General features: G+C 43.2%; 2 protein-coding genes across 4 annotated transcripts; one reads left to right on the top strand and one right to left on the bottom strand.

Moving 5' to 3' along the window:
* The first annotated feature begins 621 nt into the window (after positions 1 to 621).
* On the top strand, positions 622 to 10367 carry LOC306795427 (serine/threonine-protein kinase tousled-like 2). Of its 2 annotated transcripts, XM_079293936.1 has the most exons (21): positions 622 to 1128; positions 2053 to 2147; positions 3430 to 3501; positions 3976 to 4048; positions 4172 to 4209; positions 4395 to 4487; positions 5665 to 5772; positions 6275 to 6367; positions 6693 to 6803; positions 6887 to 7023; positions 7116 to 7268; positions 7426 to 7492; positions 7631 to 7728; positions 7839 to 7920; positions 8134 to 8225; positions 8373 to 8462; positions 8714 to 8883; positions 9490 to 9628; positions 9755 to 9866; positions 9955 to 10062; positions 10183 to 10367. In XM_079293936.1, the coding sequence occupies exons 2-21, from the start codon at positions 2055 to 2057 to the stop codon at positions 10354 to 10356; spliced, it is 2103 nt and encodes a 700-aa protein (XP_079150062.1). In that variant the 5' UTR covers positions 622 to 1128; positions 2053 to 2054; the 3' UTR covers positions 10357 to 10367. The 2 variants fall into 2 exon arrangements, with proteins under 2 accessions (XP_079150062.1, XP_079150063.1); XM_079293937.1 differs by lacking the exon at positions 4395 to 4487.
* Positions 10368 to 12139: 1772 nt separating this feature from the next.
* becn1 (beclin 1, autophagy related) lies at positions 12140 to 16084 on the bottom strand. 2 transcript variants are annotated; one of them, XM_079293938.1, is made up of 12 exons: positions 15944 to 16084; positions 15589 to 15717; positions 15410 to 15474; positions 14622 to 14680; positions 14360 to 14450; positions 14074 to 14210; positions 13790 to 13984; positions 13546 to 13692; positions 13233 to 13382; positions 13060 to 13120; positions 12815 to 12957; positions 12140 to 12320 (listed from the first exon to the last, which is right to left on the bottom strand). In XM_079293938.1, the coding sequence occupies exons 2-12, from the start codon at positions 15713 to 15715 to the stop codon at positions 12152 to 12154; spliced, it is 1344 nt and encodes a 447-aa protein (XP_079150064.1). In that variant the 5' UTR covers positions 15716 to 15717; positions 15944 to 16084; the 3' UTR covers positions 12140 to 12151. The 2 variants fall into 2 exon arrangements, with proteins under 2 accessions (XP_079150064.1, XP_079150065.1); XM_079293939.1 differs by having other exon boundaries at positions 15589 to 15736; positions 15944 to 16078.
* Positions 16085 to 16161: the final 77 nt, after the last annotated feature.

Below are 16161 nucleotides of genomic sequence, written 5' to 3'. Positions count from 1 at the left end.
TAAGTTTACTTTTTGTCTGCAAAGCTCTGCTTCCATCTCCTGGGCTTTAAATGCAAGTAAAGCTGGCTACTGGTCGTTGTGCAAAGAGAAGATCATCTGCAGTATACAACATGCAGGTCTCAGATGAAATATATTGCATAGGCTACATGGAGCAAAGTGGGCTACTTGCAGATTAATTGAATCTATGGGATCCAAGCAGTGCAGACAAAAAGCACACTGACAGTAATGAGGTTGTGCAAAAACCCAGAGACCAGCCAGTATTCCTATACTACCTAGTGGCATGGATGAAACAATTTCGGAAAATGCACTATCTATGCAAAATGTAAGATAGACTGAGTAGGCCTATTATATTCATCCAAATGGGAAATGGCAAAACAAGTAAAAAATAATTATGCAACCTTCGTCTACAAGACGGGGGAACTATGTAGCTTAATAATGCTGGACCTCGTTGATAGTATACTTTTGTGGTGAAAATTCCAAAACAAATCTGTCAAATCCCCACTAATGAGCCTGGGACTCTTTGGGGTCCCTGGGGCCCCGGACAGTTGCCTGTTGGATTACCAGCCTTGCCTATTGTATGCTAGGTTCTGACCTGAACAGTTTACACGATCTGTTAAACAAACGCATGGGAATCATATGAAGCTCTCCCTGGAGCCCTGTGCGGTCTTGCAGCAGGGGTTAATGATCTTTAATTAAAGAATGGACTCTATTATGGTTGCGGATCTCCTCCCGGTGTAAACGTTACATCGCTCTTAAATGATAATAGGAAAAACCGGGTGAAGCCAAAATGTGACAACACTTGCTGCGAGGCTTCAGAGCGTTGACAGCTCCAGGTTTGCCCGTGCAAGGGCAACAAAACGGACAAGGAAACCCCGAGGATCAGGGCCTCCTGTCCGGATGACACCGGCAGGACCCAGCAGCCACACTACTCTCCTTAGCTAGCATTAGCTAAGCTAACAAATGTCTTCCCTTGATTCGAAATAACTGCAACGCTAAATGGACAACTTCATTTTGACAACTTTATTTGAGATGTGTGGGAGTTGTTGAGGAGTTTTCTGTCACCGGATGGACGGACAACATCCTCTGTAGGACTGCGAGTGACTGTGAAAACTGCGAGAGGTGCTCCAGGTGAGACTTCTATCGCAGTTAACGTTAGCTTGCTAGTCTAGGTAACCTACCACGTAGCCTCAGCTAGCTGTCATTTAATGTTAGTAACTACTATTATCCTATCCTCAAACAATTGGTTGTTCTACTGTTAAGTGGTTCACAGTAACTTGACAATGTATGGAAGCGTTTCCCTGTTTTTCTTCTTAAAAGGTTCGCCGGATTTTGATCGGCATTATAGCATTCAATGTTAACCAGCTAACATTAGGTTAGTTAGCGTTAGCGTCAGCATACTGTCAGTAACAGTAACGAGTTTTCCATCATCTGTCATGCTGTCAGTTCAGCTGAAACATCGGTTAACTTAAATAAAGTTGAGCCTATGGCTTTGTCATGGAAGTTTATATGAAGCAACACATTTTCTCTAGTTGTCAGACTAGATCATTACTAATTACTGGTTTTTATTATTTAGTTGTTATTGATTAGGAGTGAAACGTCGTTTATGTGCCTTCAGATAGAAGTCTCTCAGATTTAAATTAGCAACGTAATGGTGACAGAGGGGAATTATCGCCCTCACCAGTAATGTCCAGATCCAGTGGCTGTCCTCACTAATTCAGTGAATCTATGGTTTGTCATTTTGAATATCCAATATGCATTATATGACAGGTGCACCTGCATCCCAACATGCTGGAAAGAATAGACATTAATGTCCACCATAAACCAGAATCTGTTATCGAATCTTATTAAAGAAAACTTCAACTATAACATGTATTAAATTCTGCTTGATTTCAATGTATTATTTAAAATAAACTTTTCCTGTCAGCTTTCTTACACAGAATGAAATTATTATAATTTCTTTGTGCTACTCCCTCTTCTCTTGTGTGACAATAACCCAACCCAGTTAGTCCAACAAGTTGCATTTGCATTCATTATTTGTGTGTCTCTTTCAAGGCATGATGGAAGGACTTCACAGCCAGGCTTTAGGTCTGGACCCACGCAGGCAGGAACTGCTTGAGGCTCGCTTCACTGGAGTTGGTGTGGCCAAGGTTAGCATCCCTTAAGAGCATAATAGTTGTATGGATTGTTTGTGCAGATGTTACACTTCAGATGCAATGTATCAGGAGTTGCTTTGAATGTATTTTGTTGTTGAGAAATTTAAACGAGGGTTCCTTGTTGTCCCTGCAGAAATACATTTTGAGATAGAAAATGAGTAGCTCCCAGTTTTCCTTCAAGCAAGCATCCCTCAACCCCACTATATGTGTGTGGATGCAAACATGAGCAGCCGGTCAGCTCTGTTATGTTAGCTCTGGAAGACATCTCTATTTCCAGTCTTGATTGATGCTCTGTGTTCAAGAGTTTCCCTTGGTGGAATGATCTTGTCTCCTGAGCGAAAGCTAAAACAAGACAAGCTCTGTCTTGGCTGACATGGGAGCTGGCCAGCAGCTCCTTGTTTCAGTGGAGACCAGTGACACTGAAATGGCAGCGCAGCTGAAGCTCCCAGCGTAGGCTGTGTGCTATGCTGCAACCCTGCTGTTGAACTGGGTATTACTGTGTGTGGGTGTGCGTTTGACAAAATGGCAACCCCTGAGAAAAGCACTCGCTGTCATTCCTGCTCCGGCTTACAGTGTGAAATGAATTGTTCGGCCTGCTCACTGTGGTATTACGAGTGTGAATGATTTAAGGCTGCTAGTATGATGACTACAGTAAACGTTCAAGACATTACAATGGACATGTGTAGTGTACAGTATATTTTAGGAGAAAAGCGTTGAACATTTCTTGCTGTATTTGTGACCTTGAGCAGCAGAATGACGGCTGGCCTTTTGAAAGCATTATCTTCCTCCACCAATTAGCCTGCTGGTTGTTATTCGTCTCTTCAGGATGTGCAGCTGGCCATTAGTGGGATGATGACACCAACTGATTTTACCAAGAGGATGTGAATACAGGATTAGTAGATTCAAAATGTGATGCATGTGTATTACACGCTCGTAGCTGAGCGTCTTCGCTATAAGTGTTTTATACATGTGCTGAAATTCCGACAAAAATAAGATGCAAGGAGTGGAAAAATAACGGAAGTAACTTGTATCACAAGTGTAAACTCCATCCCTCTTTGGTGTACATGAGTACTTCATCCACATTTTTGTATAGAACAGCATTTTCCATAATGCTAGATATTGTCATGTAAATAGCTTATATGTCTAATTTCCAGTTCTACTCACAAGGATCTACGTACCAGAGTAGCGCATGACTAATCAAGCAGGTCTAATGTGGGTGTGTGTGTGTGTGTGTGTGTGTGTGTGTGTGTGTGTGTGCGTGCGCTATGTGTTCCAGAGTTCAGCCAACAGTGAATCATCCAACCAGTCTCTGTGCAGTGCGGGATCACTCAGTGACAAGGAACTGGAGGTTGGTTGGCTGTGCCCTCGTCTGCAGGCCCTCTGACCATGTGTGCACTTTCTGGCTTTCAGTGGTATCCCTCGTGATTGTTTGTGATTTTGGACAAGTGGTCAAGTATTGTGTATGCAGTGGTGGATGCCAACACTTGGTGCAGTGTGTGTGTGTGCTTCATCTATTCATCCATATGTCAGCAACCAGGATTTTAACACATGAATTGAAGGTTCCAGGTATGAAAAGTGCCAGTGACAGCATAAACAACCCAAATATTAAATACTGAACACGGAAAAGAAGCTGCTATTAATCTTACTGCATTGTGGTGAAAAGTTTCTTTCTAGCGAGGAGTGCAATCATACACATAATTAAAGATGCAAGGCTTCATTTGGTCAATAAAGTGTATTTGTCTTTACGTTACTGTGGCTAATGGAATAATCCTATTGGTGTAAAAGTCTAAGCTAAGCTGTGCTGCTTTTTTGCTCATGTCAGACACCAGAGAAGAAGTCCAATGACCAGAGATGCAGGAAGAGAAAAGGAGACATCTATGACAGCAACAGCCAGGGTAAGTCCAACCTACTTACTGACAGAGAGAACATATTCCAAAATGTTCAGCTTGCCTGTATATGGATATGCTTAGGAACATAGTATAGGATCAAATGATTACAATGTTTTACTCTTTTTGTAGGAAAAGGGAGAGGGCACAAAATAAGTGATTATTTTGAGGTGAGTACCTCGTCCTGGTGACTGGTGTGTTGTCTCAAATCACTCTCAAACTTTAGTGCGATGTCTTCGCCCTCACGTTCCGCCTCTGCCAGTTCGGTCCTTCATCACATTCTTCCTAAATAACAACTCTATCTTCTTTCTTTCTTTCTTGTCTTTCCACTCTCTGTCACCCGCCCTGTGGCCAGTTTACTGGTAGCAGTGGCTCTGGCACCAGTCCGGCCCGGGGCCTCCCCATGCTGGTGCGCTCCTCTCCCCAGCACTCACTGTGTAATCCTCTGGTGAGCACCAGCATCCATCTCCATTAGCCTTCTACTGCTTTGGCTTCTCCTCAGTTGGTTTGCTGTTGGTTTACCAGCTGGTAAAGCTTTAGCCAGTGTCAAATTAGTCTGTTGATGGGTCTCTGTCTATTTTCTCTTAGTATCGGTATCCTCTTAATTGGAGAGGGTTGGTTAGGCATGTATCAATAAAGTTGTGTTTTGTTTTATACCAAAGTCTGATCCATTTAATATCGTGTTTGTTTGGTTTGTCTGGATCCATTCAGCCAGTGGAAGTGATGAACATTAATTTGCGTCGGGGTTGTGAAAGAGATAATTTCCTGAAATATCTTTCTTTGGTTTGACTTTAACAGAAATGGAAAATAAGCATGAAATGGAGTGAGTAGCCATGACGGGTCAGCTGAGTGTGTGTGGTGGTTATTAACTGGAAGGATGAATGTAGGATAAACTCTGACTGTAGATACAAACAAGCGAACGTTATTGTTTTCAGTGCTGGTGTTGATGTTTTTAGATGTTACTTTGGTTGTGGGTTTAACTCAATGAGCTGGCATAAGGCAGGGAGGAGTACAGGAGGACCATGTGTACATTATGTAAAACCGGTGCCTATTATAGTGGCTTCGGCTGACGATCTTGTTTATTAATCTAATTAAGAATCTCTTCACCTCCCATTTTCATTCTTCTATGTTAAGATAACGTCCTCATCACAACTACACAACCGTGTTCACTTCCTTCTAAACAGCGTCTTCCAGTGTATATTGGTTGTATGTACAATTGTTTTTCAAGAACTCTATCATATTTGAAGTCGGTCGATTAAAAGACCCGTGTAGTGACAGATGTACGCGCAACAAAACGTATTCATTAAAACTGAGATTTGACAGCACTCTATAATTACCTGCACTTTCTAAATTCCTCTGGGCTCATAAAGCAAAGTCATGCTTGGCAAAAGAAATGACAGAAGTGAAACATTATTTCTTTCAAATGGACTGGACAACTCAATACCCGAGGAATTGTTCAATTACATTTTCAATTTCCTCCCTCTTTAATAGCTACATTATTTGTTCCTTTTAACTTTTTCAGCTATTTTATAATCTCCCTTTGCTGTCTTTATTACATAATTGTTATGTTTTCCCCCATGTGTCTTTCTACCTTTCTCTCTTTCGTATGTCTCTCTGGAATGCAGTTTCAGCAAGGCAGTCCTTCGTCCACAGGCTCCGCCCACACAGACTCTTCATCCTGCAGCTCTGTGAAGACGGCCCCCACACACTCATGCTCACACAAAGCCATCCAGGTAAAGCACTGGCTGACCTGGGCCTCAACTTAACACCACCTTTTCCGATTTTTCCTTCAGTATAAGTTAAAGCCCCTTTTGTTCGGTTTTGAATTAAAGCACTCTTTGAATCTGGCTCATCCTTTTGCATTTACCTCTTACAAGAACCGATGATTTTTGATGCATCTTCACACCTTGTTTTGCCATTTAAAAATGACACTAGTTGCTCAAGATGTGCAAGAATTAAAGGTCACATTTCCAAAGGCCTCGCTACCCACACTGCAGTTCTTCTGACACGTGCAACAAACATCCAGCTATCCTTGCAAATTACACTAATTGGCCTAATTAAAGGTCAACGTTTTGAATTCACGTCTACTATCCAAGACACCAACGTCTGATACCGATTTTTGATACATTTAAGATGATGGTGTGTGTTGTTATCGACTGGCCCAAAGGGGGTGTCTGCATCAGTTGAGTCTGATGAGATGTTAACTGTTGGCTCGTCTTCGCCCTTCTTCCTTAGTCAGAACTGACGCTGCTGAAACTGACGGCACTGGAGAAGGACAAGAACTCTGACCTGGAGAAGAAGGAGGGGAGGATAGACGACCTGCTGAGGGTAGGATGGGAACATATTTCAAATCTGATGAGCTGAACTTCGTCTGGTTTGGTCTGAATATAAAAGTATAATATTAGGCCCATTCACAAATGCCCTTAATAATCACTACTGCTACTACTTGTCACAACCAAGTAATTAACCTGCACCTTGCCGCTCATATTAAGGATGTGCTCGTTAATTTTCAAATGCCATTTTTTGCTGAAAATACATTTGGCGTAAATGTCAGCAAGCATCAAGTCAGTTTAACAACAAAACAGCCTTGAATGCATGTTGTCATTAGAATTAGATGTCAGAGTGATGATGTGCTTTTTTGTGTTTTTTTCAGGCTAACTGTGACTTGAGGCGGCAGGTAGATGAGCAGCAGAAGATGTTGGAGCGCTACAAGGAACGGCTCAACAAGTGTGTGACCATGAGCAAGAAGCTCCTAATCGAGAAGGTGTGTGTACATACAGTGTGCATTTCCACAGATGTGTTTATTTGAAAGAGACAGCTTGATGAAGCGTGCATCTTTTTCCGTAGTCCAAGCAGGAGAAGATGGCTTGCAGGGACAAGAGCATGCAGGATCGCCTGCGTCTGGGCCACTTCACCACCGTACGGCATGGAGCCTCCTTCACCGAGCAGTGGATGGATGGATATGCCTTCCAGAACCTCATCAAGTCAGCATGCAAAGGGGCACAAACATATGTTTTACATTTTGTCCAATCTGCACGCAAGGGTGTTCACACGAGGTTGTTCTTGCATGTTCTAGGCAGCAGGAGCGAGTCAACATGCAGCGGGAGGACATGGAGAGGCAGAGGAAGTTGCTGGGAAAGAGGAAACCTCCCTCCATGGCCCAGGCACCTCCACCCAGCCTGGAACAGAACAAACGAAAGAGCAGGAGCAACGGCCAGGAGAGTGAAGCGTAAGATTACACATAGTAGCTCGATTACTTCACAGAGTAGATGCAGATCTGTAGAAAGGAGGCTTTGTGTTTCCTCATTTTTCCACTTATCCATTTGACCTGGTTATAAAGTTATAATGTTATAAATTACAAACTGTTGCCACTTTATCTCACACAGGTTGTCGCTGGCAGAATATCATGAGCAAGAGGAGATTTTTAAACTTCGAATTGGTTATCTAAAAAAGGTACCAGTTCACCACTTTAAAGCAGCTTTTTCTTTGTTTTTGGATTTGTTTCTAACCTAGAGACCGGTAGTACTGCTCTGACCTGTTTCCGTGTATCAGGGGTTGAGGGAGATGATAGGTTTGTGTGGTTGTACGCAGGAAGAAGCAGAGATCCAGGCTGAACTGGAGCATTTGGAGCGAGTAAGAAACCTGCACATTCGGGAGCTGAAGAGAATCCATAACGAGGACAACTCGCAGTATGTGTCGTCTCAGTTTAACATGCTTTGCACAAGTTCTGTAGTCTGCTTTCATCTTAAAAACACAGTTTGAAGACACAAATGTTTTAAAACACAGTACTTTTCTTTAGATTCAAAGACCAGCCCACGCTGAATGACCGATATCTGCTGTTATATTTACTTGGAAGAGGTGGCTTTAGTGAAGTTTTTAAGGTAAGCTTGTGCCATTTAACCGTAATAATATAGTCTTTCTTTTCCTCTATGCTGGGTCTATTTGAGTAACATAAGGTCAGAATTGTATTGTGATGTGACTCACACTCTGTATCCAGTCAACAGCTGCTGATGCAGCGTTCAGTGGAACTTTCTGGTTCTAGTCGGCTTCTCTCACTTTGTGTTTATTGATGTGGTATGTTTTTTTTTTTGCAGGCTTTTGATTTGACAGAGCAAAGGTATGTGGCCGTTAAAATCCACCAACTTAACAAGAACTGGAGGGAGGAGAAGAAGCACAACTACCACAAGTGAGTCTGCAGCTCTGTGCACAGCGCCTCTTCTTTCTTTGCCTCATTGGAAATGTTTTGATCTCAGATGAACTTTTACATCTTCAAGCTGAAGACTGTTATTTGTGATGTTTTTACAAAGTTACTAAATGTTTAATGTATTTTCAGACACGCCTGTAGAGAGTACAGAATCCACAAAGAACTTGACCACCCTCGAATAGTCAAACTCTACGACTATTTCTCACTCGACACGGACTCGTAAGTGAATCATTTTACACAAAGATCCTGAATCTGCAGCTTCTGTAGCTTCCACACAGCTTTATAGCGAGTTTCAGCGCATTCCAGTCTGCAACTGAACTGTTTTGGTTTACTCTCATCGCTCTCATGCAGATGTTATCTGTGTAAAGACTCACTGTACACTACGTTCTTGGTACCTAATGGCAGACAGACAAAGTTAGCAACTAGCTAATAAACACTTCCCAAATGATCCGTTGGATTACCGCTTGCAGGTTCTGCACAGTGCTGGAGTACTGTGACGGCAACGATCTGGATTTCTACTTGAAGCAAAATAAGCTGATGAGCGAGAAGGAGGGCCGCTCTATCGTCATGCAGATCGTCAACGCCCTCAAGTACCTCAACCAGATCCGCCCCCCCATCATCCACTACGACCTCAAGCCCGGTATTTGTCTTTTTGTCTTCCCCCTTCAGTTATAGAATAGTGAAAAACAGCACTATTCTCTGTCTATCGAGCTACAATCAAATCTGAATTTGCCATTTTGAACAATTTCACATGCTATCTTTTTTAGGAAAGGTTACTTAGGGCCATGTTCACATTACAAGCACTTTCGTATGTGGGGAACCCTATTATATTGAGCTATACGTTAACGGAGTCTGGTAGTAATGACTCCAACAAATCCCATTTATATATTAATGGACCAATGGGCCATCGGACCAATGATTCGACCAATGTGTGTGTTACGTTATTGGTCGCATGCGAGGCCTTTCAGGGCAGAGATCCGTTGACACTGACGTCAGATACGAGTCACTTCAAACGTGAACGTGAACAGTTGAGGCAGAAAGATCGGATCACGGGAGCAAAATTGGAATTGAGGATTTAGCCCCGTAATGTGAACGTGGTCATCAAACGAATCTGGGTCATTAAGATCAATATGAGCACATATGTTTGTGTATTGAAAAATATGTATTTGTTCCTCCAAAAAAGGCCGTTTACAGTCATATGTTTGTTATTTTGCTTTGACAGTTGCCTTTACTGTTGTGGTTTTAGGAAACATCCTGTTAGTTAATGGCATAGCTTGTGGAGAGATTAAGATTACTGACTTTGGCCTGTCCAAGATCATGGATGATGACAGCTACAACTCTGCAGATGGCATGGAGCTGACCTCTCAAGGAGCAGGGACCTACTGGTACATAGAGACACATTTCACTGCATTCAGTAACCAAGCATTCATCGAATTCACTTCCCCTCTTCATTTGAAGATGGTGCTGAAAGAACCTATTTCAGTCTCGTGTTGTGGTTGTGTGGCTCACAGGTACCTGCCCCCTGAGTGCTTTGTGGTGGGCAAGGAGCCCCCCAAAATATCCAACAAGGTGGACGTTTGGTCAGTAGGGGTCATCTTCTACCAGAGCTTATATGGACGCAAGGTAACACGTAGCTGCATTCTTTAACAGGGATTTTTGCTGCGAGATGTTTCAGCTCTCTGTTAACCGCCTCCCTTTTCTCTTCTTCCAGCCGTTCGGTCACAACCAGTCACAGCAGGACATCCTTCAAGAAAACACCATATTAAAAGCCACTGAGGTGCAGTTTCCCCCCAAACCCGTGGTCACCACGGAAGCAAAGGTGTGGTACTCATTTCTCTAAAAAAAAAAACTCTAAAGTCACTGCACCGCTCCCATTACACTTTACACATATATACAGCATCACTTACTCGGTTTCTTACCCCGCCCTTTCTCTTCATAGGCCTTCATTCGACGTTGCCTGTCTTATCACAAGGAGGACCGTGTGGATGTGCTGCAGTTGGCCAGCGACCCCTTCTTAATGCCCCACATTCGCAAAGCCCTGGCCAGCAGCACACCTCAGGCACCTCCTCTTCCCTCCACCTCCGGCTGCTACGGCAGCAGTGCCTCCAACTGAAACGGGCTGAGAGAAACCGGAATAAAACCCCGGTTAAGGACGAAGCCGCGCAGAGACGTTGCACACTTGATCAAGCGCCTCCTTTTGCTCTCTTGATTGTGAGCGGGCAGAGAGCACGATGGGATGTAGGGATCCTAAAAGTGTGAATGGAACCAAAATGATGGATGACGTGGTGATGTAGTAGGAATTGTGCCCACCACGATCATCCAAGTGCTTAAAAAAAGAAATGAAGGGCCAGTCTGTGGGCTCAGTAGAACCCAAAGATTTGCCCATATGCATGCACTAACAAAAACCTTTCAAGGGGCTTTTTTACCTGATAAATCGTAAAAGCACCCGAAAAAATTGCACAACCGACAGACTGAGAAGTACGCCATGTGTGGAAGATCAGCTGCCTGTACTGTGGAAGGTTGGGAAGAAGTATTAATGAAATGTCATCCCAGTCTGTTTAAAATGCATCACCTATCAAACTCTTTTCCAGAACTAAAGTGGTCAGTTTGAAATGTGTGTCCCTATAGGGTTGAACCTGGGACTTTTAGGAAGTGATCCTACAGGTCGTAAGGAATGACTGATGACCACAGTTGAAGGTCTACCTTGATGACATGGCACTATTAGAGGTTCATAAATGACGAAATATTTTACTGGAGAACTGGAGGTCAGCTTATTTTAATTAAGTCCATATTTTTCCATGAAATGTACCCCCTCTAATGTTTCTGTTAACCTTATAGGGGGGCTGACTGAGTGAGTGCTGTAATGAGAGTTAAGATTACACAGAAATAATTATGAAAGCATTAAAAAAAAAAACTCTGTGGTGTCTTAACTTGATTTGGGAAAGTGGACAAATAGTACATGTATTGCAAAGGACAATACTTAGTATTTATTCATTGAATCATTCATGCTGTTGCCATTGGTATACCGTTACGTAGTTTCATGAATGTGTTTCAATGTTAGCAATTACATTGTGTCAAATGCATTTAATCTATAAAAAAAAACTCCACACCAGACACTTTTTCACAGCATGAAATGTTTTTGTTTACTCAAATCCCACCATTGAAAGTATCCATCGTATCTAAAACGGACATTTAACGTTATGGTGCAGAGTACGGACACAAAGGAGCTGTATCGGAGTACCTCTAAAAACAACAGTTAAGCTGCAACGCACGTACGCAAGTGGCAAACGTGATGACTGCATTCGAGGTGAATAAAAATACTGACACTCTTGTTGAATACTACACAGTGTTAGTCTATTACAATGACCTCTTGCAGCTCATGTAATTGGGACATTGACAAAAACATTTCTCACTGAAGAAAGTTAGTGATTTCAAAGGCAGAGCAAGGACGACTTGATAAAGTGGTTAGAGGTGAATTTGGGCGAGATTTCTTTTAAATTACATTCTAGTCTGAAGACGTGTGACGTTGTCTTGATGCAACGTCAGCGCTTTAGAAAAAGCCAGAAAAGGAAATAAAGGACTACCATTTGCAATAACATGTAGTTATCTCACTCTGCTCGCTAAGGGAGACGTCACAACAAGCCGGGCCCGTCTTTCATGCTTTCAAAGTGGGCCCCCAATTTATATACAAATACAAATGATCCCGTCTTTGTAACACGTAAAAACAGACAATCTGGACTGAAGATCTACAACATTGCTTCATGCTTCTTTTGTACTGAAAAGACTTGCAGAAATGGTACACACAAAACCACTTATTTTTTTCCTTTGGCCAAGTAGGTAATAAGATTCACACGAAATCCATCCATCAGAGGAGCATACGCAACATCGCGCCGCATAGCCCAGAAAGTCTATCTGTTGTAGAACTGTGACGTGACCCAGGCCAGTCCCCACTTCAGATTGGTGAGCATGAACTTGAGCGCTTTGGTCCACTGCTCCTCAGAGTTGAATTGCGTTTTGATGGAGTAGGAGCCGCCGCTGCCACCGGTGTCCTCGATCTTGCCCTTCTCCACATCCATCCTGAGACACGGAAACAAAACAATAACTTCTTTCAGTTTGACAGACGTTGAGTTTCGGAAGCATTCGGGCCACCAGGCCGGTCTCTCTGCTGTTCAGCTTGTTAAAAGAATGGATTTGGTGTGATGTTTCCCCAGTGTGTAGGCTTCAATGTGTGTGAAGCACCAGGGCAGAGTAGGTGCACTGTACATTTCTCAACCGCACTCGTGAGATTTGACTGTTGACACTGTGAGCTTTATAAGGCTAGTTACAGAAGTGTTTTTGTTGATGATGTACTGGAGGCCATGCTTTAATAATTAAAGCAGTTTTATAGCCAAAGCTTTCCCAAATGTCCCTTATTTGCCACAATAGCAGAATCAAAGCCGACAATTCTCCGGCTAAAATAAATCACGGTAATGGTTTAGAATGTGCTTTCAAACTACATTAATATTTACAGCTTGCACACTTAAATTGTATTTTCAGAATGTGCACATCGTGCTGGTCTGCGGGTATCTGACCTGTATGGAAGGCAGAAGCCAGTGTCTCCTTTTTCCACCTCCTCTTTGAACTGCTGGACACAGTCCAGGAAGGCCACCATGGCGTGGTCGAACTTATTGTCCCAGAAGAACCTCAGGCCACCTGAGCAGTACAGAGGAAGTTCCTGGACAAACACAAGACAGAAAGAAAGGGCAGAATTGGAGCCTGGAGGTTTTTTTTGTTTTAATGATGGGAGAGCTGTGTTTGAAACTACTGTATGTATTACCTTGGACTTGTCTGTCAGGGACTCTAAGTACGAGTGGTTTCCGTACGGGACAAGACGATATCTGAAGAGAGAAGTGCTATCTGAGCTTCATTTTTGCACTGACTTGCAGCGTATTTGCAATAAACCTTGATTGTGGACAACTGTGGTCAAATAAAACAGACAACAATGTGCACCTCTGGAAGTGCAGCCCCATTTTGTTGGCCAGAGCGTGCAGCAGCAGCACCGTCTGCCCCCAGGCCGCGTTGATCTCATTCCACTCCACCGGGACGCTGGGAAGTCGACCCAGACGGAAGTTGTTTATGGTTCCAAACTGGCCGCTGTGCCTGGACCAGAACAGAGACAAACAATTCTCAGTCATTGGGCATTGACTTTGTCCCGGAGGCCCATATTAAATATTTGCTGAGTCATGGTTGATTGGTTGACAGAAAAACACAATTGTTTGTTCTTAGCATACACAACAACATTTTTGTGTGTGCGTGGCATTACCAGATGTGAAATGTGGCGTTGAAGACATTGGTCTTTTTCAGGCGATCTAGCTGAATCTGGCAGTAACGCATCTGGTTCTCGACACTCTTCAGCTCATCATCCAGCTCCAGCTGTTGCCGTTTAAACTCGCTGTACTCCTTCTGGTACCTTTTGGCACGAAGCAGTGGAAAGAGACTGAGCTGTTAGCTGCAGTCTCATTTGTAGCACCGTCACATTTTAATACACAAACCCTTGGGTCACTCACTGTAGCTCCTCTGTGTCCAGCTGCTGAGAGTGGACCCTGCTCTGGCTCAGGTCCTGGGCCACAGCAGCCCTCTGCTCCTCCACTGTCTCCAGCTCCTGGACCAGAGCATCCTCCTCCTGCTTCAGCTGATGCAGCTCTGCCAGCAGGGTCTCCTCTCCCTCCACCTGCAGGTGTGACAGCAGCTCCAGGCACTGCCTGAAAATACATTCACATACAGCGTGTCATTACACACACACACTTACTTATAAGTAGGCATTTTGAATATTTGCTGTGCACCAGCTCACTTGTAATTCTGGCATTCGTTCTCCGTGATATTGAGCTGCGTGTCCAGGTGATCAAGCAGGGTGTCGGTACATTCCTCACACAGCGGGTGGTCCACGTCTGTCTGGCCCGACATGATGTCAAACAGGTCACTGGTCACCTGGGTGGGATCAGAGCTTCAATGAGTGCACTGTAACAAACTGCTTCGTCAACAGCCTACTTGTCTGCTATTCTTGCCAAAATCGTATAAGCAGAGAAAACTGACATAATGGAATTAACATTTTTCAGCAAAGTGAAAGTAGACTTTACCTTCAGCCTACGACTAAGATTTTCCATGGAGCCACCATCCGATGCTTCTCCAATCAGTGTGAAGCTGTTGGCGCTCTCTGTTGACATCATCCTGTAGGGCAGGAGTAAGTGGTTCAGTCAACGTTGGTGCTGGATATGCTGCATTTGCAAGTCTACCCACAGCTCATTTGACAGAGGAACATAACAACCAGGAGATAATCAACACATCAATTAAAATCAGTATTCACTTTCAATTTTGGAATGAAAAGAGCTGAGTGCTCACCGTGCGGGAGGGATGTATTTTCTTGACACTCCACCTTGCTTATTTTCTACAAAGGTCTCCTGGAAGGAAAATATAATTGTGAGACACTTATGCTTGCCAATAAAATATTTTAACTTAATTGAAATAATAGATTGCTTTGGTCTTCTAAACGTCTTGCAGATTGGATTTTTCTGATAGAGAATAAAAAGTTAGTGGTGTTATTCAATCCCATCAGTTTACTGTATAACTGAAGTACAAAAAGAAACATGACATCAACAAGCTTTAGTGCTGGGTCCTTTAAAATATGCTGTAACTTCTTAATAATTTAATTTACATATGTTTTTGCTAATTGGCAGAATAATCCAGTATTACCAAACCATAACACTTAATCATAAATTATGTGATTGCTGTAGTTATAAGTATTGGCCCACATGTAACTTTGCCACAGTCAAAATATCAGTTCCCCTTGCGTCACTGTTTCATCTCACAATGTATCACACACCTTCCGTGCATGCATGTGGATTGTGATGCTGGCAAGTGGATTGTGTGATGCAGCGGCTTGGAGCCAAAGACAAATTTCCCTGCGGGACAATAAAGTATATCTTATCTTATCTAACATATGCCTATAGAGAGCGGATATAAGGGTTACTGAACTAGAATGATGGGTTGATGGTGACAGTAGTTGCTCAACACAATCGCTCACATGAATTCCAGGTATTTGCAGTCACAGTCAGTGTAATCTTGTGCTGAAAATATCCTGACAGAATACTACTACGACACACACGTATATATTATTCTGCTGCACAAACCTCTGGTGCTGTCTCCCCCTCAGTGCTGTCAGCCTGTTTGCTGGGAGTCACTGTGACCAGCGGAGCTGAGGAGGACAGATGGATTCGTGTCAGATGGAGCAGTTTGAACGCCACTACACGTCATCTCCCAAACGTTACATTTTACTGCAGCGGTGATTCATTCTCCTGGGTATACATACCAATGAGTTCCTGGATTGTGACCCGATCGAGCACATTGAAAGATGTGTCCAGTTTAAGCGGCTGACAGCACCGCTGACACACGAAGCTGACCTGCATGATTGTGCTCGACGACTTGGAGCCCTCCATCGCTACAAGAAGAAAAACACTCTGTAAAAAGCGAACATGTAGTGATCAGTACTAATGACAGTTTGACCGCCGACGTCTCTATTTAAAAGTTAACGTCACAGATTGTAGCTTTCTTGCTAGTTAACGTCAGCTGTTTGTCTAAACTGCGAGGCAGCTGGCTAGCTGACGTTAGCTTAGCAGCTAGCTTGTGTGTAACATCGACGGTGCACAAACATAACATGGACTCACTGTGACTTGTGAATAACGAAAACTATTGCATAATAATCCTGATTTGCTGGCGTTTAAAATTAGAAAATCACTTCTGATATATTTAGCGTCACTGTTGTATTTTGCACCTCAGGACTTCTATTTCCACTTCCTTGTTGTTGTTTACGGCGGATGTGACGAAAGATTAAAAGCGTGAAAGTCACAGGTCACCTCGAAAGACCGTACAAATTAAGAAGATA

Source organism: Melanostigma gelatinosum, assembly GCF_949748355.1.
Source record: "Melanostigma gelatinosum genome assembly, chromosome: 21".
In the NCBI taxonomy this organism is placed as follows: Eukaryota; Metazoa; Chordata; class Actinopteri; order Perciformes; family Zoarcidae; genus Melanostigma; species Melanostigma gelatinosum.
The sequence above is the reverse complement of the archived record's forward strand: the minus strand, read 5'-3'. Positions and strand labels throughout refer to the sequence as shown.

What these genes read in the sequence shown, in the direction of transcription:
- LOC306795427 (XM_079293936.1), top strand. Translation starts at nt 2,055, where the DNA reads ATGATGGAAGGACTTCACAGCCAGGCTTTAGGTCTGGACCCACGCAGG. An exon ending in GCCTTCCAGAACCTCATCAA is followed by an intron (nt 7,024 to 7,115) that starts GTCAGCATGCAA and finishes TGCATGTTCTAG; the next exon opens with GCAGCAGGAGCGAGTCAACA. An exon ending in TTCTCACTCGACACGGACTC is followed by an intron (nt 8,463 to 8,713) that starts GTAAGTGAATCA and finishes TACCGCTTGCAG; the next exon opens with GTTCTGCACAGTGCTGGAGT.
- becn1 (XM_079293938.1), bottom strand. Translation starts at nt 15,715, where the DNA reads ATGGAGGGCTCCAAGTCGTCGAGCACAATCATGCAGGTCAGCTTCGTG. An exon ending in CCCTGACAGACAAGTCCAAG is followed by an intron (nt 12,958 to 13,059) that starts GTAATACATACA and finishes GTGTTTGTCCAG; the next exon opens with GAACTTCCTCTGTACTGCTC. An exon ending in GGCTTCTGCCTTCCATACAG is followed by an intron (nt 12,321 to 12,814) that starts GTCAGATACCCG and finishes TCCGTGTCTCAG; the next exon opens with GATGGATGTGGAGAAGGGCA.